The following is a 25,625-nucleotide window of genomic DNA, read 5'->3' as shown; positions in this document are numbered from 1 at the left end:
GCTGAGCTATGGTACCAACCTAGGTGCCCTTCAACAGATGAATACTTAAAGAAAATGTGGTATATACACACAATGGAATATTTCTCAGCCATCAATGGAATATTTCTCAACCATAAATAAATTATGGCATTTGCTGATAAATGGATAGAACTTGAGACTATCATGCTAAGTGAAATAAGCCAATCCCAAAAAGCCAAAGGCCAAATGTTCTCCCTAATATTTGGATGCTGACTCACGTTAGGTGGGGGGTGGGAGTGGAGGTTCACCAATTGAATATAGGGGAGTATAAGGAAGGGAGTGGGTTGGGAATAGGAAAGACAGTAGAATGAATCAGACATAACTTTCCTATGTTCATATATGAATACACTATCAGTATAACTCCACATCATGTATACAAAAATGGGAAGTTATACTCCATGTATGTATGATATGTCAAAATACATTCTACTGTCATGTATAACTAAAAAGAACAAATTTTAAAAATCACAAAAACATAGACAAAAGCATATCACATGCTGTTTTGACAAAAGTAATTAAAAGAATAAACAGCCCAAAGTTACCTACAGAAAAATTTTAGGTGAAAATTAGTATGAAGTAGTACCAGTTAGTGCCAGCAAGGCAGAGGGCACATAGGGAAGCTTCTGAGATAGTCAGTGACACACAGCTCTGCCCTGCCCTGACTCAGTTTTCCTTAAAGCAAGAGGTTTGGCTAGAGTGCATATTTCTGAATGCCTCTTCTCTCAAATCCTGCCATTCTAAAAGAATGGCTATTTAAAACTCCTTTTGTCTCAGCCTTCTTTTCTCTACTTTTCCTGACAATTTCCCCATCCAAGTTTGTTTTCTTTCTTCTTCTTTTTAAAAAAACTTTAAGAAAGAAAACTCCTATAAAAACAACTAAGCAGAGTTGGCAAATAGAGTGATTTGTAGGAATCTCTCTGCTTGGTGATACTTATATATTGAATAGTCTCTTTATTTCATTTTGTGTGTGTGTGTGTGTGTGTGTGTGTGTGTGTGTGTGTGTGTGGTGCTGGGAATTGAACCAAAAGCCTGTGCATGCTAGGCAAATGCCCAAACACTGAACTATATCTCTAGCTCCTGAGTGTTTATTTTTGGGTTAAGGTGAGCTGTATTAGGTCAGGATGATAGTATTTTTTTTAAGTAGTCATTTACCCCATGAATGAATATTGGACCCTATATGTATGTAGGTTTCAACAGGAGGAACAGAGAAGACTAGGTACCAGTGAACTTCTATGGAAGAAAAAAGTGCTCACCAAGCAGAGAGAGAGCAAATAAGCTCCCCTTCTTCAAAGCTTTAGCCGGGGCTCACTCTCCTTTCAAGTTCATTTCAAAATGCCAAGCATTGCTTCTAGGACCTTACATTCACGCTATGTCTGAGATGAAATTTCTTGGAGCAGGAACAACCAAAAGCTTAAAAGATTTGGAAGGTAATATAAATGGGGTAAATCTTGCTGAGTATGACAATCAGGAGTTGCTGGGTTTGGGGAAAGCTCACGTCCCACCTAGAAGGTATTCAAATAAAAACAAATTTTAAATATTTTGCAGGCCAAACAAAACACAGCTGGCTGGCTGAGTTTAGCCCTATGTTCATTATATTACTCTTTTCCTAAAGAATAGAGATTAAAGTATTCTCTGTTATATGTCAGTTATGTCAATAACAGACAGAATCAAAGGTAATTGAGAGGAAGGTCTAGATAGAACCCGATTAACCCAAATTCTACATACCTTAGGAGAGGTTATTTCCAGAACTTTAATAAATTTAATTGAAGAATCCTGGTTCTGTTTTCTTCTTTTAAGTCTTCAGATCTCTTTGGGCTGAGGAATATAAAATATTTCTGTGTAAATCTCTTTGAAAGAATGAACTTTCCCCCTTTAGACCAAAAGTTAATAGCTGAGTCAGATGTGATCTAGGAGCTCAACGCTCCCTGATAACTTGAGGGATGTTGGTTTATCAGGATAGACCAGTGACATCTCAATCTTTCCTACTGCATTTTGTCTTTAGTAAAGCAGGTAATTGGTAACTGGATTTACTATCTGAAGGCATCTTAATGCCTCTTAATGGGAACTTGAAGACACAAAAACTTTGTAGTAATAGAAAGATGGTAACTTTCTGTCTTTATTATGATAATAGAATAACACTGGTGATTGTTTGCTGAGGCTTTTTCCCCAGCATGGTGCCATTGGGAGGTAGCGGAACCTTTAAGTAGTATGGCCTCCGGGGAGGTTCTTGGTTCATTAGGGGGATACACTTGAAGAGGATTGTGGGATTCTGGTCTCTCAGTCTTCCTCTCCTTCCTGGCTTAAGATATAAATGGTTCACTTGGCTGTGTGCTCCGTATGCTACCCTTGCCAGAAGCCCAAAGTAATGGAGCTGCCCAATCTTGGACTAGAATTTCCAGAACTGTGAGACAAAATAAATCTTTTCTAAGTTAAATGGCCTCAGGTATTTTGTTATAGTAATACACTCTTCAATAATTCTATTATTTATTTATTTATTTTTGGTACCAGGAATTGAACCCAGAAAAACTTAAGCCACTGAGCCATATCCCTGCCCTCTTTTATATTTTATTTAGAGACAGGGTTTCATTGAATTGTTTAGGGGCTTGCTAAATTGCTGAGGCTGGCTTTGAACTTGTGATCTTCTTGCTTTAGCCTCCTGAACTACTGGGATTATAGGTATCTCCACCAAGCCCAGCTTCAATGGTTCTTAATCTTAGTAAAATGCAATTTTAAGATAGAAAGTAGAGAAGAGGAGAGGTGGCCGGCGCGGCGACCCACTCCCGCTTCCCTCCACCCAGCCGGCACGGCCCCGCCCGGACCCTGCTCAACCCTCCAGGGTCCCCAGGACTCAGGACTTGTTAAAAGAAACAGAAAAAAAAAAAAAACAAAAAAAAAAAAACAAAGCGCCAAAATCCACTCTCACCTCGTGCACTGCTCAAAGCTTCTGTATCCATTCCACTTAACCACACTGCAGAAACACAGATTCTTGGTTTTTCTTAAAATGCCAAACAGTGGATCACGAACAGCTTGGAGCCTGTATTTCTCAACAAACTGCTGTGACTCAGCATTAAACGATCCCACTGAAACAACTGGTCGGCCCTTCTGAACCTACAGAGGTAAATGCCAACCGAGTCTTCATAGGCAGTGGCCACAGGATTGAAACGGGGCTTGGGAAAGCCAGTCAGGATCCACCCATTGCATTGGTCACCCAGCAAAGGGAAGTGAACTATCGCCATTTCCATGGGATACCACCATGGCAGAGAACTGACGTCACCAGAATGCGGCGGAGGAGATAACTTCATTGAAACCAGCAGCGACAGTGACTTCTTCCCTTCCCTTCTAATACCTTTCCTCCCAAGCATCAAATAAATTTATAGGAGTAAACAGTAACTCAGCAGTCAAACAGAACAAGAAGTAACATGAGCAGCATGAAAAAGCAAGGAAGAAAAGGAGTACAAACAATGCAGGACAGCCTAAATATTCAGGAGGACCTAGAGTCATCAGAACAATGGTCAAATAAAGAACTCAAGGAATACCTTAGACAGATGGAATGGAACCTTAAAGAGGATATAAGACAGCAAATTCAAACAGTGAAAGAACACATTGAAAATGAATTACATAAACAGATAAAAGAAAAAGTTAAGCATCTTTATCAGGAGATAGAGATTATAAAAAATCAAACAATAATTCTAGAAATGAAGGAAACTATAAATCAAATTAAAATCTCAAATGAGAGTATCATTAACAGAGTGGAGCAAGTAGAAGCCAGAATGTCAGATAATGAAGACAAAATATATCATCTTGAAAAGAGTCTAGTCAACTCAGAAAGGCTGGTAAAAAATCATGAGAAAAACATCCAAGAGATATGGGATAACATAAAAAAAACAAACTTAAGAGTCTTCAGGATAGAGGAAGGTATAGAGATTCAAACCAAGGGAATGAGTAACCTGCTGAATGAAATAATTACAGAAAACTTTCCAGAAATAAAAAAGGAAACAGATATACAAATTGTAGATGCATACAGGACACCAAGCATACAAAATCACAATAGACCAACATCAAGACACATTGTTATGAAGATATCCAATGTACAGAACAAAGCTACAAGAGAAAGGAGGCAGATTACATTCAGGGGTAAACCAATAAGGTTAACAACGGATTTTTCATCATAGATGCTGAAAGCGAGAAGATCCTGAAACAACGTATTTCAAACACTGAAAGACAATGGATGCCAACCAAGAATTCTGTATCCAGCAAAATTAAGCTTTGGGTATGACAACGAAATAAAAATCTTTCATGATAAAAAAAGTTAAAAGAATTTGCAACCAGAAAACCAGCATCGCAAAGCATCTTGAGCAAAACACTACACGAGGAAGAAATGAAAAACAATAACCAAAACCATCAGTGGGAAGTGAAGACAGAGGGTGGGGGGAAAGCTAATCATGGAGAAACAAACTAAATTTAAAAAAAGATAGATAATTAAACATGGCTGGAAGTACAAACCATATATCAATAGTAACTCTAAACGTTAATGGCTTAAACTCTCCAATAAAGTGATATAGGCTGGTAACATGGATTAAAAAAACAAATCCAACAATATGCTGCCTCCAGGAGACACATCTGATTGGAAAAGACATACACAGGCTGAAGGTGAAAGGTTGGGAAAAAATATACCACGCACACGGTCCTCGTAAGCAAGCAGGGGTGGCCATCCTCATATCGAATAAAATCGACTTCAAGTCTAAGTTAATCAAAAGGGATAAGGAAGGACATTATATACTGTTAAAAGACATAACAATTATCAATATTTATGCACCAAATAATGGTGCTTCGACGTTCATAAAACAAATTCTCCTCAAGTTCAAGAATCAAATAGACCACAACACAATAATTATGGGTGACTTCAACACACCTCTCTCACCATTGGACAGATCCTCCAAACAAAAGTTGAATAAAGAAACTATAGAACTCAATATCACAATCAATAACCTAGACTTAACTGACATATATAGAATATATCAACCATCATCAAGTGGATATACTTTTTTCTCAGCAGCACATGGATCCTTCTCAAAAATAGACCATATATTATGCCATAGGGCAACCCTCAGTAAATATAAAGGGGTGGAGATAATACCATGCATTTTATCTGATTATAATGGAATGAAAATGGAAATCAGTGATAAAATAAGGAAGGAAAAATCCTACATCACATGGAAAATGAACAATATGTTACTGAATGATCAATGGGTTACAGAAGACATAAAGGAGGAAATAAAAAAATTCTTATAGATAAATGAAAATACAGACACAACCTATCGGAATCTATGGGACACAATGAAAGCCGTTTTAAGAGGGAAATTCATCGCCTGGAGATCATTCCTCAAAAAAAGAAAAAACCAACAAATAAATGAGCTCGCACTTCATCTCAAAGCCCTAGAAAAGGAAGAGCAAAACAACAGCAAATGTAGCAGAAGGCAAGAAATAATTAAAATCAGAGTGGAAATCAATGAAATTGAAACAAAAGAAACTACTGAAAAAATTAACAAAACTAAAAGTTGGTTTTTCAAAAAAATAAATAAGATTGACAGACCCTTAGCCAGGCTAACGAAGAGAAGAGAGAGAACTCAAATTACTAACATACGGGATGAAAAAGGCAATATCACAACAGATGCTACAGAAATACAGAAGACAATTAGAAATTATTTTGAAAACCTATATTCCAATAAAATAGAAGATAGTGAAGACATCGATAAATTTCTTAAGTCATATGATTTGCCCAGACTGAGTCAGGAGGATTACACACAATTTGAACAGACCAATATCAATGGATGAAATAGAAGAAGCAATCAAAAGACTACCAACCAAGAAAAGCCCAGGACCCTATGGGTATACAGCGGAGTTTTACAAAATCTTTAAAGAAGAATTAATACCAATACTTTTCAAGTTATTTCAGGAAATAGAAAAAGAGGGAGCTCTTACAAATTCATTCTATGAGGCCAACATCACCCTGATTCTGAAACCAGACAAAGACACCTCAAAGAAAGAAAACTATAGACCAATATCTCTAATGAAGCTAGATGCAAAAATCCTCAATAAAATTCTGGCGAATCGGATACAAAAACACATCAAAAAAATTGTGCACCATGATCAAGTAGGATTCATCCCTGGGATGCAAGGATGGTTCAATATACGGAAATCAATAAATGTTATTCACCACATCAATAGACTTAAAGATAAGAACCATATGATCATCTCAATAGACGCAGAAAAAGCATTCGACAAAGTACAGCATCCCTTTATGTTCAAAACATTAGAAAAACTAGGGATAACAGGAACTTACCTCAACATTGTAAAAGCTATCTATGCTAAGCCTCAGGCTAGCATCATTCTAAATGGAGAAAAATTGAAGGCATTCCCTCTAAAATCTGGAACAAGACAGGGATACCCTCTATCACCACTTCTGTTCAACATAGTTCTTGAAACACTGGCCAGAGCAATTAGACAGATGAAAGAAATTAAAGGCATAAAAATAGGAAAAGAAGAACTTAAATTATCACTATTTGCAGAAGACATGATTCTATACCTAGAAGACCCAAAAGGATCTACAAAAAAACTACTAGAACTAATAAATGAATTCAGCAAAGTGGCAAGATATAAAATCAACACGCATAAATCAAAAGCATTTCTGTATATCAGCGACAAAACTTCTGAAACGGAAATGAGGAAAAACACCCCATTCACAATATCCTCAAAAAAAAAAATAAAATACTTGGGAATCAACCTAACAAAAGAGGTGAAAGATTTATACAATGAAAACTACAGAACCCTAAAGAGAGAAATAGAAGAAGATCTTAGAAGATGGAAAAATATACCCTGTTCATGGATAGGCAGAACTAACATCATCAAAATGGCGATATTACCGAAAGTTCTCTATAGGTTTAATGCAATGCCAATCAAAATCCCAATGGCATTTCTTGTAGAAATAGGTAAAGCAATCATGAAATTCATTTGGAAAAATAAAAGACCCAGAATAGCAAAAGCAATTCTAAGCAGGAAGTTTGAATCAGGCGGTATAGCGATACCAGATTTCAAACTATATTATAGAGCAATAGTGACAAAAACAGCATGGTACTGGTACCAAAACAGGCGGGCGGACCAATGGTACAGAATAGAGGACACAGAGACTAATCCACAAAGTTACAACTATCTTATATTTGATAAAGGGGCTAAAAGTATGCAATGGAGGAAGAATAGCATCTTCAACAAATGGTGCTGGGAAAACTGGAAATCCATATGCAACAAAATGAAACTGACTCCCCTCCTCTCGCCATACACAAAAGTTAACTCAAAATGGATCAAGGAGCTTGATATCAAATCAGAGACTCTGTGTCTAATAGAAGAAAAAGTTGGCTACGATCTACATATTGTGGGGCCGGGCTCCAAATTCCTCAATAGGACACCCATAGCACAATAGTTAATAACAAGAATCAACAAATGGGACTTACTTAAACTAAAAAGTTTTTTCTCAGCAAGAGAAACAATAAGAGAGGTAAATAGGGAGCCTACATCATGGGAACAAATTTTTACTCCTCACACTTCAGATAGAGCCCTAATATCCAGAGTATACAAAGAACTCAAAAAAATAGACAATAAGTTAACAAATAACCCAATCAACAAATGGGCCAAGGACCTGAACAGACACTTCTCAGAGGAGGACATACAATCAATCAACAAGTACATATAAAAATGCTCACCATCTCTAGCAGTCAGAGAAATGCAAATCAAAACCACCCTGAGATATCATCTCACTCCAGTAAGATTGGCAGCCATTCTGAAGTCAAACAACAACAAGTGCTGGCAAGGATGTGGGGAAAAGGGTATACTTGTACATTGCTGATGGGACTGCAAATTGGTGCAGCCAATTTGGAAAGCAGTATGGAGATTCCTGGGAAAGCTGGGAATGGAACCACCATTTGACCCAGCTATTGCCCTTCTCGGACTATTCCCTGAAGACCTTAAAAGAGCGTACTACAGGGATACTGCCACATCGATGTTCATAGCAGCACAATTCACAATAGCTAGACTGTGGAACTAACCCAGATGCCCTTTAATAGATGAATGGATAAAAAAAATGTGGCATTTATACACAATGGAGTATTATTCTGCATTAAAAAATGACAAAATCATGGAATTTGCAGGGAAATGGATGGCACTAGAGCAGATTATGCTAAGTGAAGCTAGCCAATCCCTAAAAAACAAATGCCAAATTTCTTTGATATAATGAGAGCAACTAAGAACAGAGCAGGGAGGAAGAGCAGGAGGAAAAGATTAACATTAAACAGAGACATGAGGTGGGAGTGAAAGGGAGAGAAAAGGGATATTGCATGGAAATGGAAGGAGACCCTCATTGTTATACAAAATTACATATAAGAGGTTGTGAGGGGAATGGGAAAATAAACAAGGAAAGAAATGAATTACAGTAGATGGGGTAGAGAGAGAAGATGGGAGGGGAGGGGAGGGGGATAGTTGAGGATAGGAAAGGTAGCAGAATACAACAGTCACTAATATGGCATTATGTAAAAATGTGGATGTGTAACCAATGTGATTCTGCCATCTGTATATGGGGAAAAAATGGGAGTTCATAACCCACTTGAATCTAATGTATGAAATATGATATGTCAAGAGCTTTGTAATGTTTTGAACAACCAATAAAAAAACACACACACAAAATAAAGATTAAAGAAAAAAAAGAAAGTAGAGAAGAGAAAAATAATAAGGTAATCAGAAATCGTTTCCTAAAAAATTAAAATATTGATAAAGCCAAAGACAAAAATGGATCTTAAAAAAATCTAAAACCAAACTTCTTTTTTATAAAGTATCTTCATAGATCTCTGCTACTTTAATAGAATCCTGGAAAATGCTAGGGTTCCATAAAAGACGCCTTTTCAATGTCTTAGAAATTATAAATTATGTTTCATTATGAAACTAAAGTGAAGTCATAGGGTACCTAGATTATGTTTATTTATATTTTCCTTTTTTTTGTGGGGGGGGGGAGTGTGGAAATATCAAGGATTAAATCCAGGGTTGCCTAACCACTGAACCACATCCCACCCCTTTTTATATTTTATTTAGAGACAGCATCTTGCTAAGTTTGCTGAGACTAGCTTTGAATTTGTGATCCTCCTGCTTCAGCCTCCTGAGTTGCTGGGAAACTGGCATGTGCCACTGTGCCTGGCTATTTTTCCCATATATTTTATTGATGTGGTATAGTTTTACATAATGGTGGAATCTGTTGTTACATATTTGTACATGCACTTGAGATCATGCTTATTAAAAACCAGGCGGTTTTTATATGTGCTGTTCTGGAGAGTAGTAACCCTGTAGGCTTTTTGCCTACACAAAATCTCAGCCTGTGGAAAGCAATGGACTTTTTAAATATAAATAGTATTGATAAAGTATCCTGCCAAGAATTCCTAATCAATAAGAAATCATTAAGAATCAAATTTGATAACAGAAATGTTTAGTCCTTGAAAAGAATGGAGAGGCCCAACTATTAGAACATGAAGTAAGAGAGCCACCTAGTGGTCAAAATAGTATGCAGATTTGCTTGCTGGGCACCAGAGGAGTGGGGATTTTAGTGTTATCACTAACACTATTGAAAAGGTAAGGAGCAAAACAAGTTAAAAAAAAAAAAAAACAAAAGACAAAAGCATTTTACTTATGAACCTATTTTTTAAACCTTATTTTATTTATTTATTTTTATGTGGTTTTGAGGATCGAACCCAGGGCCTTGCACATGCAAGGTATGTGCTCTACCGATGAGCCACAACCCCAGCCCTAATGAACCTAATTTTTAAACTTACTCTTTTTACAGTCATGGTGCTAAATGTAGATTTTAGGTAATACTGCTACTTGTTTATTTAAATTTCTTTGTAGTCATAGGTAGCAACCTACCCATTTCCTCAGGGCTTATCATTTTGTACAATTTTAACTCCCATTATGTGCCATAAAATAACTTATGAAATGACCGGCAATTAAATTACTTCCAAGCACAAAGAGTAACCAGATAGACTAAAAAGCCTGATTAATACAGGATAAGTGAGAATGTACTTTTAAAATGGGGGAAAAAAGACTTTGATATCAGCATACCCATAAATTAAATATTGGTACTTTAAAGAGAGAAAATTGATCACACTCCCTCTTGATACAAAAGGCTGACAATCTAGTATAGGAAATAAAATAAACACATAGCTGTAAACTATAGTAGAAACGGAGAAAGAGAAGGTTCCAGAGGTATATAGCCACTGCAGGCAGACAAGTTGGAATTTCAGGTAGAAACTTGAACCCAGTGACCTGGTAAGAAGAGACAATGTAATTTAAGAGAAGAGAGATACAGTAGTTTTTCATATTCTTTTTAAAAGTGAGAAGATATGACTCCTATAGGGATCACCAAATGTCATGAATAAGCCACTTTAATAAACTTATTGACTTCAAAATAAATAAATGAAACATTAACTTTTCAAAAACTGGGTAGTTCTGAAGTCGTATGACATCTAAAGAGACTGATGAGTTTCCTTAAATATTTTTTTCCTTAGGACATTAAGCATATTTTCCATATCTGACATAAATCATTAATGAGTTTAATTATCATTGGGGAGGTAGGTAAGCAAAGGAAAACTTCACATTCATTTGTTCCATTTATTAACTTAAAAAAAATCAAAGGATGCCTGTTTCTTTGAATAGGGGTTTGCCTCCTTCCTAACTAAGTAGAAAGGGGAGAAGAATCCTATAGTTGGGAAATTAAGCTGGCTGATTGAGGATTTGATGGGAGAAGGAAGCACCTGACAAAAGAAGGGTAGCTTTTCTTAAGACCTTATATCTACAATGAACACCCACCTCCTTGCCATCTTTCTACCATCTTTCACTTTAGGACATCTTGATTTTTGGCTTGACTGGGGACCAAACCCATGGCTTTGTGTATGCTAAGCACACACTCTGCCACTGAGCTACTCCTACCCAGGCCTTTAAAGGCAACTTGAATACTCATTTTTGCAGAGCAAGGAATGGACCACCCCCAAATGTCAAATGTCTTAATTTACTAGGATACATTATTCTCTTTAAATATCATGTAACTTCAGAACTACTCTTTTTTTTTTTTTTTTTTTTTTTTGGTACTGGAGATCTAACCCAGGGGTGCTTTACCACTGAGTTATATCCCCAGCCCTTTTTATTTTGAGACAGGGTCTTATTAAGTTGTTGGGGCTGGCCTCAAACTTGTGATCCTCTTGCCTCAGCCTCCCGAGTCACTGGAATCACAGGTGTGTGCCACCACACCCTGCTAAGTTGTTTATTTTTAAGTAAATAAATGTTTATTGAACTGGTTATCTATGATACTTGGTGATTATTCAAGTTGATCTAATGAGGCATTCAAAGAGAACAAATTGACTTTCTGTGTGACTTATCCAGGGAAGGCTTTCAAAACTTCAATTCTACTTAGTCTGTTTTATTTCTAGTCCACATTCTTTTTTTTTTTTTTTTTTTATTTCTACTTCATTAGTCCTGTTGAAATCCCACTCATCCTTTCAAGTTCCTGGCTCAATAATCATTTTCTCAACTGAAGTCCTCCTTGGCTTTTCAAACACATATTGGGCATACGGCTTACCATATTTGGGCACTTACAATATCACCTTGTTTGGAAGTAACCATTTCCTGGTTAGGCACCTTATCTCCTCCATAATAGGTATAAGTTCCTGGAGGGCAGAAATTAGAACATACTTTCTGATATCTCTCAGTATAGTAATAATTAGTCAATTTTTTAAAAGGCAAATAATGTCATTCCAATAAAATACAAGTTGCAAATATAAAACTTCACCTTTAAGAAACAGCATAGAATAAAGCAGAAGATGACTGAGGGCTTCATGAATGCCAGGCAAGCACTCTACATCCCCAGCCTTGTGTGTTTGTCTGGTGTACTGAGGACTGATCCCTGCATACTGTAGGTGGCCAGAAAGTAGCAAGTATTATTCTAACTTCAGGGTTTTTTTTTAATGTGTCACAGTTAGTTGTAGATATATTAGGTTGAACATTTAATATTCTAGTGCAAAATACCTAAAATATCATACTAGTAATAATAATTTCTAGAGACCTCATAAAATAAAAAGTACAATTACTGTTGTCATTAATATGATCTTTAATAAATGGAATAATGCACCATTTTACAGCAAGCCTTTTTAAACCTAAATAACTGTCTTAAAATCTCCTTCTCCAATGTCTTTGTATCAATACAATCTTTTTATTTAGGTTTATATATATCAAAGCATTTACTTACACTTATTCATAGAAAACTCTTTAGTGGCTTAATGTCAGCTTTCATAGTGGCATCCATAGATAATACAAAAGAAAAGTGATTTGCTTTATTTCATACTCACACTGATCCATCAAACACAACTTGTACAGCATAGCAAGGTCTCAGACGGCTTATACAAAAGCAAAATAATTGAAAGTAATTATTCATAAATTCATAATATGATATTCTATCTGTAATGTAAGAGCAAAACACACCAACAAAAGATACCCGTTAACAAGAAAGAGGGTTCTGAGGAAGTGCCATTATTTTTCAACCTTTCTTTTTTTTTAGAAAAGCATCCTCAGAATTGAATACTCTGTAGCTTATGTCTTTCCTGTCCATTCAGAAAAAGCATGGCAGCTACACATTTCCATGTTTCAGCTACTACAACATCCTAGGAGTTAGTGTATTTTACAATTATCCATGTATCTTCATTTGAAAAATCATCAACAGAAAACTAAGGATGATTCCAGCTTATACAAACACTTATACAATATAATCTCTATGGAAATGAAATAACAAGGCATACAAAAATTGCTTAAATAAATAAATGTGACCAGAATAAGAAAAGCCACAGAAGTCAAGCAATTCAATGATAAACCAGAATCTAACAATTTTTTAGCTGTATTTTTTAGTAATTTAGTTTCCTTACTGTTAAGTTTCTTTAAAAATAAGCTTCTTTTACATACTTAAGAGGATTGGTAACAAGGTGGGGATCCTGAGACAAGAGACTGATTATAAACAACTTCATTGCTAGAATTAAACACAGCATACCATTTTAGATCTTGAGCTTATCTGATTCAAAGAAAAATTCTATTTGGCTCTGACAATGTGATAGATTACCATAGATTATCTCTCAGAATCATTCAAGCTATTACTAAAGCTATAAACTCAATAGTTTAATTTTAGAAGAAAATTTTATAATGTTAAATTACCTCTTAAGAAAATTTTCAGAGGAATTACTTTGTTATTAAAAAAACAAAACAAAATGATTTGTCCCATCATGGATAGCTATTTAATCAATGAACAGAAAGGTTTAAGCCAGTACTTCAACTCTAAGGCCTAAATTTGTTGTAACATGTAGCTAATTAGTTGAGTCATTCTTTTTATTCAGTAATTACAGAACTGGGCAAGTTTTTATGATTAAAGAAATCTGATATTATGTCTATGTAAAGTAAGTCAGTAACACAAGTCATTAAATAAACTGTGCAACAAACACTTTAAATATTCAACTGGATCTAATTGCTTGTTTGTTACCAATTGAACTTTTTCAGTATACAAAAGATGAAAGGGGCCCTGAGTTTTTAAGTAATATTATGTCTATAAAGTGATTTTAAAACAGGAAGATGTTTCTGAAACCTAAAAGTACAAATAAAATGGGGAAAACCCCATATGTTATCTTTTAAAACTGAAAAAAAATAAAGTTGTAATTTTAAATACAGCAATTTTCTTAAATATTCAATCACAAACTGAACACCCTAATGAAGTAATTTTATTTCTAAAGATTCCTTCTCTTACTCAGATTTTAATGTGGTTGTCAAATTAAGTTTTTAAAATAAATGCATATGTTCACAAGGTTTAATGACAAAGCTATAAACATCACAGTAATAACGGAATTGGAATTTTTAAAGATATGAAAGATTTATTTGGGGCATAATTTTAATACACAGCATAAATTCTCCTAAATTATTTACTTTCAAATGTATCTGCCATGAGATAAATGTTTAAATTTTTCTTTATATGCAAACACTCAACTTTAATCAGTCACTTAAAAGTTAAAGGAAAGTTGTTATAGTCCAGTCCATGTTGCAAAACAATGATAAGTATTTCAAAAGTGGTCTACAAAAATGTTCATGGAATTATACCTGATTTTTGTAGGGTTTGTTTTTAAAAATGAATCTTGTGTTTAGTGTTCAACACAACAACTGATACAAAGAAATGTAAAACATTGTGGTTCAATAAATACTAAGCTTACTGCAATGTAAGTTAAAAATTTTAATGGCAAAATGATATACAATTCTGTATGCATGGCTTTTTAGTTATAATTAATGAAAATATAAAATCATAAAAACTTCACAATAGAAAATGTTAGATAATATAAAAATTAAGTGCTGATTTGCTGGTAGTCTGAAGATTGAATCCAATGTCAAATGATAACTAACTCTCAATTCTATAAAACTACTGAACTATTACTTAAATGGAGTAATTAATTTGAGTAGAATGTAAAATATAATTTTATGTGCTCTTAAATATAAGGTCATTAAAATGGAACTGAGAGGGAAAAGCTAAAGAGATTGAAACAATTTTGTTTGAAGAACTGAGATTTAGATGTTAACTGAGAAGTCTGAAGTATACTAGAGTAACAGTGTTAGAGATGATGACCAATTGTTCTTTTTTTTTTCCCTACTGGGTAAAGAAATGGATTTTAAAATGAAGCAAGAGGGAGACAGAATAGACATGCAGAAAACTTTTCTGACACATAAAACTGCAAGTCAGATAGCAGAGGGACAGAGTAAACCAGACATAAACCATGTGGCAATTTAGGGAGAGTAATGGGTAGGTACACTAGAGCACTCTCTGTGATATTCTCTTTTCTCATATGTTAATCTAGAAACGTGCAGAAAAGCCTTCTTTGGATAATAACTTTTGTGTAACTAGCTCCAACAGTGATTTGCCAGATTTATTTAATGAATATATCTAGAAAGAGATCATGTAAGGTAGTTTGGGGCAGTTTGCATAGTTCATAATCTCAAAGGTAAAATGCAACTTCATTGCTGGGAAAAAAAAACCCACTATCAATCAAGGCTATGAATATTTAGAAATATCCCAGTCTGAAAGAGACTCCTGGGGTGTATGTGGGAGTTATTACTCAATTTCTAGAATGGCTGGTCTAGATAATCAAGTGTGCAGATTATAAGAGTACAGTTTGCTAAGAAGATAAGGTAATATATAAAGCAATCTGTGAATAATTATGTAAAATAACCTGCATATAACTGGTAGTAAGTTCAACATGTATTTATAAAATGTGGTATAGAAATATAACGTCACATCAAGTTCTAAGAGTTAACAATCTCCAATGAAATATTCATGCCTGTAAGTATGAAAAAAAGAAAATAAAAAGTTTATTGACATATTCAATTTTTTTAAATGACTTTCAAGAGACATATTTACAGAGACTAAAAATTCAGTATAATAGCTGTGGCCTAACTTGGCTTTAGAAGACAAACTTGTAAATATTTTACATAAAAAGATTTGCCAATTTTGTGATAATTCCAACTGAAACACATACTTACTTGAGTAGTGTTTCTTCTTTTCTAGTTATTTTTATATTCAGAATCAATTGTACATTTTCTAGAACAAGTAAATACATATGAGGAAGCTACATTACTTCGTGAAAGATAATATTATCCTTGTATCTTTCCCATATCCTATTCAATTAGTTCTCTGGATTAACAAATTTTCTAAAGTCACTAAATGCAGAAATTTCAAAGATTAAAAATTTCAAAGGATTGATGAGATTGAAGTTCTATGTTAATTTAATTTTTCCAAATCTAGTATGGAATCATTTTAGGAAAACGTTCCCAAAACTACCTTCACTTTTTCCTTAAAATTTACTTTACCTTTAGTTCTGCAATATAAGAAAGCTAGGAGTTAGGTGAATTATTTTAAGGTGGCAAACTTAAGATTGAATTTTGTTTTGAACTAGTAATTATGTCTTAAGCAACAAAAGGCATAGGCAAGTCTATACATTTTATGGTTGCCTAACTGCTAAAATCATTAAGGTGTCTGCTTTGGCTTATATACAAACCATAATTGTGCTGGAATATAATGACTGAATTTCTTAAAAATGTCAGTACAATACACAACCTGTCATACAGTATGTAGGCAATGTGCTACACATAAGAGATGTAGAGAGGCAGACACAGGCTAAATCCCATCTTTGTCTGTAACTAGATGTGAATCTTGGATAAATTATCTAGTTTCTCTTAACTTTGTTTTCCTCATCTGTAAAGTGGGAAAGTTGGCTCATTTGGGTCACTGTGAGGATTAAGTGCCATATATATCTCCCAGTATTCTGTATGTGCCTTTTCATACTTTCTACAGGAACAGTTTTTTTTCTTTCCCAATTATACATTTAGAAAAAAGTTTTAGAAAATATTTAAATGTAAAAAAAAAGAAAGAAAAAGGTTTTAGGATTTATATTTAAATCATTTAGTGTAAACAAAATCCAAATCAAGTTCTTTTAATTACTTAATTCTGGTATACAATTTAGATTTCTTAAGGGAACTGATATTAGACTTACCTAGCATGACTACCTAGCATGACACTTTTAAGGTTACATTAATACCTAGTGAAATAAGTTTTCATATTTTCAAATTCAGTGGCCCTTTATTTAAAAAGACCGAAATTCTTTTCTAAATGCAAAATTTTGTGATAGTATTTAAATATCAGCTTTAAGAAACATTTATTGTCACATGAGTAAAATTAGCAATTATACAATTTAAATCATTTAAAGTGATTTTCTTGCTTATATATTACAAAAATTCTAAAAGTCTGATGTATAATTTAACCTAAATTTTTAATATGATCCATACTTTCTACCTCTCCTATTTTTTCAACAGTTGACTAAAATAACTGGGGAAAGAAAATTGTTTTAAACATGTTTGCATGAAATGGAAACTATGCAGTTATTTTAATTGGGTAAGTTATTTTTTAAAGCATTTTATTATTGAACATTAAAAAATGTTGAAAAACTTAAAGTGGAGTGGCCCAAATAGAAAGTCTACCAGAGCATACAGAACTCTTCGTCTGATAGGAAAAGGTCAGTTAAAACCTCAGATAGTCATTTATCCTTAATGCTTGGAGATGGAATATAATTTATTTTGATTCAATATTGTCTCCTAAATGTTTGAAAAGACTATTCTGAAATGCATTTGAAAGACATTTAAAGACAAGAGAACTAAATGAAAATTTCCTGGGAAAAACTACAAATAATTTGTCACAAAGATAAAAGATAATAGCTTTATGAAAAAGTTATATGCCAGAAGACTAAAAAATATGTTAAAGGTCTGAATCACAAGAAAGGTCCAATACAACACAAAAGGTGGAAATCCTGGGCACTAAAAATAATCTTAATTCTAAGAATCAAGACCTGTAATCAGCAATCCAGTTGAATAAATGGTAAATGTTGTAATCTCTAACTCACAACATCACAGCAGATGGCAATAAGAAGGCTTATATATAAATAAGTCACAAGTATTTTGGACAGCCAGCTGGGAAGTTTAAGCTGTCTTTTACTAAATGCTTAAGACAGAGAGTATGAATGAGAAAATATTTTTCAGGAGGTAAGAACTTAAATCAGAAATTTGGGGATTTATGTTTTTCTCTTAACTTTTTATGTCCCAGAAAAATCTTAGAACTTAATCAGATAGTGTTATACTAAGTATTCCATGAATCTGAAAAAAATAAGTGAGATCACTGTTTTCAAATTGTCAGAATATAATTTGTTTAGGAAAAAAATCCCTTATTTGAAAGAAAGTGCTTAATTTAAAAAAAAACATGCAGAGGTTGTTATTTTAGAAAAAAAATATAAGTAATCAAAGAAGCAAGGAAGCTTTAAAAACAATATTATTTTAAGGGTTTACTATCACTAAAAGGTGTATTCTAATGCAATATAAATAATAAATTCTGCTCACATAACAGAGATTATGTGAAAAACTAGCATCAGGAGAAATTATGAAATGAGGACTACGGATGAAATACACAGTTTTGCAAAGAGAGAGAGGGTAAATCTCAGCCTGTTCAAGAAAGGTAAGTTTGGCAGTATTCCTTCCTGCCATAGAGATTTGGCATGCCAGTTGAATGATTTTTCTACACAGTGTTTTAGGTCATGGGTAAAGGAAATCATTTTCACATAAAGTCACTAGGCTTTGCTTGGGAACACAATAAAGTACTACAGGTTCAAAACTATGAATTATTTTTGAAGTTATAATAAAAGAAAAATGTAATTTTCTTTGAGTCAAAGATGGCCTATTCAGAGAATGAAGGTTATAAAACTATAATGTCTTAACCACCTACTTACTAAAATTCCATGTAAGTTTAATTCTAAATGTTTTCTGATAAAAATGTATTTCTTAAATAAATGAATATGGAACATGTATATACAAAAATAAAATTAAAAGTTAAAAAGCTAATATTTGATTTCTTGTATTTTGTTCTCTGCTCTTTTATGAACTTCCAAAACCAGAATCAAATATACTTGTTAAAATGCCCAGAAGGATATGTTTAAGATTTGGAAGGTTAAAAGAATATGGCATTTCAAAATGGGTTTTGGTAGTTTCTTCTACAGAGCCCTTTCAGACAATGTTTCTGCATTCTCCAAAAAGAGAGAGAAAGCAAGAAATCAGGTAGCTGCTTTCTTCTGTGCAAAATTCACTGTCACAGAACTGACCTACAAAAAGCATGGGAGATAGGGGAGAAAACTTTTCAGATTATGGAAGAATGAGGGGAGAAAAATGTTCATATTATGGAAGAATGTGTGCCCCATTAGGAAGAGCGCTTACAAGAAAGCTTATTTGTGGTCTACAGACTATTGCACATTCAAACAAAATACAAGAGAAAAGAATGTCCAACAGATAATATGTTTAAGAACATATCAACATATAAACTAGCTTGTGCCCAGAAATAAAACATGGATACCAGACACCACTGCAGGCAAACCTGTCTTAATTTGTTTCTGTTTTAATGACCTTTAGAAAATGGTCCAAACTGATTATCAGCAATACAATGTTTTTGCTTTTTTTTTCTTAAAAAAATATTTTGAGACCACTTTTGATACACACACATATAATTCTGTGGTCATAACAGACAAATACAACTTTAGCGAGACTAAACAAAAGTGCAAAACTTAAAAAAACAAAATTAAAAAATATGGAAGCATAAGCTAATTTTTCTGCATAGCTGAAATCTATTTAAAGCAAGTCCTTGTTGCAGGAGTGGGAAGGGGTGCTGACAGGAGGATAAAGCAGTTTTTTTTTAAGTGTCTTCTGCATGTTTAAATGATGCAAAAAATAATTTCACTCCATAACCTTGAAAACATTTCACAGACAATTCATTCCTATATCTTTAGACACCATGGTTGTGGCAGTGCCTCCTTCTGCAAGGTAAACGGCGGTGCTGGATTTGGAATGAACTGCCCTATCACTGCCATTGTTGTTGACCTCACAGTCCAGTGGTTCAGTGGAGATGACCCAGGTGGAAGGGCGCCATCGCTTAAGAGAATAGGGAGTTTTCACACGCTTCTTGATCTTTTCACCTGATCCTGATTTGCCATCTTGCGTTGACTCACCTACTGAAAATAAAAGTATGGAAAAATGAAATGTGTATAAAGAAAACATTAAGAAGTAAAAGGTTAGGGTTGAATTTCAAGAGTAGGTCAAGCCAATATCTATAGAAGGTGATAATGCAAATTTCTTGAAATTCACAATGCCAGGCAATGTTTTTCTAGGCAAAATTTAACCAATTCATTTTGAAACTCTTTATGTCAAACATTTTTGTAACTGACTGAATTACAGAGAAATAAATAAAATATAGAAAATACACAAGTATAAATGGAGAAAATTTCAGAAGTCCTTAGGTGTTTTCTCAAATTCTTTGGTTTTGGTAGAGATCCCAATTTGGTAAATTATTCTGCTTAAAGCTCAAAGTAGATCAGATTTTAAAGGCATCTAAGCATATATTTTTTCAGAGGAAGGACAGAAATATTAGGGTACAAATTGTCCAGTAATTCTCTCTTCACATACCTGGAAAGCTATTTTATTGACACAGAGCCCTGCAATAAGGGTGTGTCGACTGGTCTATAATACAAGCCACTCAAGCAAGGGGCTACATTGTTTTTTTGGGGGACTTGTATCTTGCTTGCAGTCCATTTTATAGTCTGTAACAACCATAAAACATGACATTTTTTTCTTCCTTATGTATTGACAGTTTAAAGACAAACCATTTTGTATAATGATGACTGTTAGAAATTTTAGTGAGCTTTCCTATCTTGTTTTGTAATACCTTTAGGGCCAAAACCCAAGCATCAACTTATTATTTAAGTTGTCTTGTTGCCCATAATACAATACCATAAGTACAGGCGGAATTCAACATGTAACTCTTGAAAAAGATGACACTAAGCAACTGAGAACAACTTTAACAGTTTCTTCATAATCGCTTTTCTGAAATTTCTATGTACTTTTAAGACTTACTAAGGTTAAAATAAAAATGTAGGTATAATAGACGCTAATATGTGTAAAAAATATATCAAAAATTATAATGGCATAATGTTATTTAGAGCTGTTAAACTGGTATTTATTTAATCCTGTCTGCTCATAATAAGTGCATGAAAGTAGCATTCACATAAAGCATATATTAAATTGGGAATTCTTCTATTGTGACATTCACCTTTTAATTATTTATGACAAAATTGTTTCTTCTTACAATAGTCCAATTACTTTTGAAGCCTAACCAAATGGTTTATTTCTATTTCCCAAAGTGATAAAGGTAAACAGTCACTGGTTGGAACACAATCTGATTTTATGTAGCTATTTAAATGGCTTCAAAGAATACCTAAGAGATGTTCCATGATCCCTCCACTTACTCTGTATACTGCCGCCATCTAGGACATTTGTGGCTGAAAGATCCAGAGAATTGGGCCTCTGTGCTCTTCTGGGCTTTGATGGCCCTGGATCTGTTACTGTGCTTGAAACAACCTGTGTAAGAACATCTTGTTCTGAACATGGATTACTGTTGTTGTTATTGGAATTAGTTCGGCCACCTTCTAGTGGCCGTTCCCTCCTGTCCACAAGACGATCTAGAACACTTTCATCATGGCCAGCTTGTTGGTCTCGTCTTAGCAAAGGTTCATGCTCATCAGGACTGGAATTAATATTCAGCCGGGTATCCTCACTAATAAATTGATTCTGCAGCATTTCTTGGGCCCTATGTGTCACCATGTTGGCTGTCTGGCCTGATGGAACTGCCCCATTGGCATACTGGGTTGTGGCAGCATGGGAGTTAACACTGTGGTTTCTACCTGCTACTCCATTCATGGTGACTGTCACCACATGAGGTTCTGCTGCATTGATTGTATTCATCTTGGCAACTCCAGTTTCTACTTGTTTCAAGTTAGATTTGTGCTTGCTGCCAAATTTTAGCCGGGGCTCCTTTGTTGAATTTTTGGTGTTCAAAGGCAAACTAGTAGGTCTCTTAGGAAGGTTTTGTTGTTTAGGGAGAGGGTAGATCTGAGTGGGTGGAACATCAGGAATTAAACATGCTTGGCCATTTGCAGCCTGGGTGTAGTCCTGCTGACCAGTCACTTCTACTGCAAGCTTTATGAGTGGGTAAAGCAAGCTAGAACTGGTACTACTCAGTGGGTCTGGCCCACTGAACTGTTTAAGAGAATGCTCCATCAGATTCTCATCAGAGCTTTCCTTGAGGTTCTTATCAACTTCTTTTGGGTCTAGCTTGTTAGTCTCCAAGTCTTCTTCTGTCAGCTGTAAGCAGACAGGGGTTGGCCCAATTGACTGTGCAACATTTATGGCATGGAGATTTGTTTCATCTGGGTATGGCATCTCAGATATAGTGGTCATACCAGTACTTGGAGTGAGACCAGTGGTGTTTGTGGTTGTTGTGTTGGTGGACAGACTGGTGACACTCGTTTCAGGGCTGGGGATTCGAGCTTGTGCTTGCTGTCGTTCATAATTTATTGAATTACGGTTCTTTTCCCCTACAGTCAAAGGTGTGCTGGACATTGAGTGCTCAGAGGAAATATTCTTCACAATGCTGTCAGTGTGATGGATAGAATCTTCAATGTATGAGGAAGAAGAATAATCTGGATAAGGGCCAATTTTTGGCACACGCCTATTATGTGACAGGTTGCTTAAAGAAAGAAAAAAAGTGTGACATTGAGAATGTACATTTACGACAAATAGCCTCTTCAAGTAAAACCACTGATTTTAAAGGCTGAGCTGCTTTTCATTTTACTGCTAACTTATATTACTTAAAAGGTCTAATAAAATAATCAAGTATTAATAACCTGCTAAATGCTAATTTTATGTGAATTAAGACTACTGAAAAATCTATATGAATCTAGACTTTTATAGATGCTCATTAATTTTGGTTTAAGAGTCAACTTAAAAATATCCCCTATAATTTTAAAACATTACCAAATATACCTTTACAAACTATATACTTATACAACTAAACATTATGTTTTGTTAAGAGAAGGAACCATGGCATAAGTTTATTTTATATTTTCATAACCCAATATCCACTGCTTACTCAACAAATGTTATAAATTAAGTTATATTAGCCAAATGATAAAAATAATAAGTTTTTAGGTGGCGTCAAAGAGTTCCAATTAAGAGGCACAGTCTAGCAACAGAACATTTTTTTCTGGGGTAGTCTAAGCAAAATCTGTGAAAGTCCTGCAGCCTAGGCTATGAGGCAGATAAAGGATCAAATGGCATTCAGACAAAAGCTCAAAGAAGGGCTGGGGTTGTAGCTCAGTGGTAGAACACTTGCCTAGCACATGTGAGACACTGGGTTTGATCCTCAGTATCACATATAAATAAAATAAAGATATTGTGTCCATCTACAACTAAAAATATTTAAACAAAAAGCTCAAAGATTCAAAACTGCTCTCTAGTTATCAAGGGTTTGTCACAATCATTATCATTCCTCAGAAGTGGTGGTTTTTGACCAGTGCATTGTAACACTATAATTGTATAAGATCTCACTAAAATAAAACCAGGGATAGCTTTAACTAAAACAATAAAGGTACAAACATTGGGAACATTAACAGATAAAACTATTACAGGAGAAAAGCAGATGCTTAAGGAAAAGAGGTATTATAATAGAAGTCTGATGAAGTTATGAGGGAAATGACAGAAAAGCAGAGAAGAAAAGGCTGTTATAGAGTCACAGGAAAAGGAAGCTAGGGCTGGGGTTGTGGCTCAGTGGTATAGTGCTTGCCTAGCATGTGTGAGGTACTGGGTTCAATTCTTAGCACCACATATAAAGAAGTAAATAAAATAAAGGTCCATCAACAACTAATAAAAAATATATATATTTTTTAAAAAGAAAGCTAAGTAGGTATAGAGGTTAAGATGCAATAAAATAAAACCTAGAATAAGAATGAATATGGAATGGACTATGATTTAGGGGAATCTATAACAGACACTGGAGATGAGAAGCAACACTCAGAGAGTAGAGCTGAATAACACAGGAGTCAGGGGAAAGGCCAAAGGGAAATATCAAGAGTTTCTTCTTACTATTCAAGAAAAGTTCAAAAGCATTTAATGTAAAAGCTTTAGCTGACTTTTCAAACAGGTATAAACAGCATATTAGAAAATTAGAATGAAAATTAGAATGAAAAGAGATGGGAACAAGCCTTCCTCAGATATTGGTAGAATGAGAGAATTTATAGTAAGAAGTACTAGTCTCTACCTTCTTTGACTTATTTAAAAAATTTTTTTTTTTAGTTTTTTATGGAGCTTTATTTTATTTGCTTATTTATATGTGGTGCTAGGAATCGAATGCAGTGCCTCACACGTACAAGGCAAGCGCTCTACTGCTGAGCTACCAACTCAAGCCCCTTCATTGACTTATTGATATAAAATATCCAAAATGGATTTGATCTATGTATAAGTAGTACAAATAGTTCATAATACAAATTCCTCTTAGAAAATAGAAGAAGAGAAAATAGCAAAGAAAATGATTCAACAATGAAGTATATTTTTAATCTCAATTTTCTCTGGTAATTCTTTCCTGGATGCCTTTCTGAAATTTTTAAACATGTATTAGATAAAATTCATAGGAAGGTCTGTTCCTCCTAAATATGGAACACAGAAATAGAGATGAGTCAGTCTAAAAGTTTCAAGTTGTAGGAATTTTTTTTAAAGCCTTTTAATTTAGAACTAAAAATTCATAGTTCTAACAAAGGAAACATCCCATAAAACAATGTTCATGGCAAAACAGAAAGAATGCTAGAATTTGTTAAGAAAGAGCACTGGAGCTGGCATGGTGGCTCATGCCTGTAATACCAGCAGCACAGGAGGCTGAGGTAGGAGGATTGCAAGTTCAAAGGCAGTCTCAGCAACAGCAAGGCCTGAAGCAACTCAGTGAGACGCCGTCTCTAAATAAAATATAAAATAGGGCTGGGGATATGGCTCAGTGGTTGAGTGCCCCTAAGTTCAATCCCCAGTATCCCCCCTGCAAAAAAAGAAAAAAGAAAAATGAACGAGTGTTGGATAGGAAGTCTTCAAACCTTAGTGTTCAGTAAAACAGAGTTAGATATATAGGCAGGTTCACAATATCCTTTATTAAAAAAAAAAAAACTCAGAGGAAGAAGGAATAACAACATAATGGGTATATTAGACAATATGTAGAAAGATTTATAAACCTATGAACTATAAAATTATTTTACTTTCATTACTTCAGGGAAGTTGAAGCATTACTAATCTTGGGGCTGGGGTTTTGGCTCAGTAGTGGAGCACTTGCCTACTAGCATGTGTTAGGCACTGGGTTCAATCCTCAGCACCACATAAAAATAAATAAATAAAATAAAGGTATTGTGTCCATCTACAACTTAAAAAATATATATATTATTTATTTATTTTTGTGGTGCTAGGGATTGAACCCAGGGCCTTGTGAATGTGAGGCAAGCACTCTACCAACTGAGTTACATCCCCAGCCCTCTAAAAAAAATTTTTTTTAAAAAAAGGGTAATCTCGGGGCTCGAGATGTGGCTCAAGTGGTAGTGCGCTCGCCTGGCATGTGTGAGGCACTGGGTTCGATCCTCAGCACCACATAAAAATAAAATAAAGATATTGTGTCCATCTAAAACTAAAAAATAAATATTAGGGCTGGGATTGTGGCTCAGCAGTAGAGCGCTCACCTAGTGCGAGCGAGACCCGGGTTCGATTCTCAGCACCATAAAAATAAAGGCATTGTGTTGTGTCCATCTACAAAAAAAAAAAAAAGGATTCTCTCTCTCAAAATAAATAAATATTTTAAAAAGGGTGATCTCTTTATCTTCAGATGTAAAAAATACAGATTCCATCTTGTACTCATACCAAATAAATGTTTTTCAGTAGATAAATGGAGATAGTAAAAGAAAAATTGAAACTTTACAAAGTATGAGTTAGTCACTGCCTTATTAGGTTGGCTTAGCAGTATTTATTTCCTGTTTTTTTGTTTGGTCTAAGTTTCTAAT

General features: G+C 34.5%; 1 protein-coding gene across 2 annotated transcripts in view; it reads right to left on the bottom strand.

Annotated features, from left to right (window-relative positions):
• Positions 1–12,203: 12,203 nt before the first annotated feature.
• The window catches only part of Bmpr2 (bone morphogenetic protein receptor type 2), a 169,191-nt gene continuing 155,769 nt past the window's right edge, over positions 12,204–25,625 (bottom strand). For both annotated transcript variants that reach the window (XM_026405344.2, XM_026405345.2), the window contains 2 exons: positions 21,009–22,288; positions 12,204–19,718 (listed from right to left, as the gene is read on the bottom strand). In XM_026405344.2, coding sequence (XP_026261129.1) covers positions 19,468–19,718; positions 21,009–22,288 — 1,531 coding nt within the window. In that variant the 3' untranslated portion in view covers positions 12,204–19,467. The remainder of the gene's footprint in view (positions 19,719–21,008; positions 22,289–25,625) is intronic.

This window comes from Urocitellus parryii, chromosome 1, assembly GCF_045843805.1.
Source record: "Urocitellus parryii isolate mUroPar1 chromosome 1, mUroPar1.hap1, whole genome shotgun sequence".
NCBI classification, from domain to species: domain Eukaryota; kingdom Metazoa; phylum Chordata; class Mammalia; order Rodentia; family Sciuridae; genus Urocitellus; species Urocitellus parryii.
This window is presented reverse-complemented; position numbering and strand designations above follow the sequence as displayed.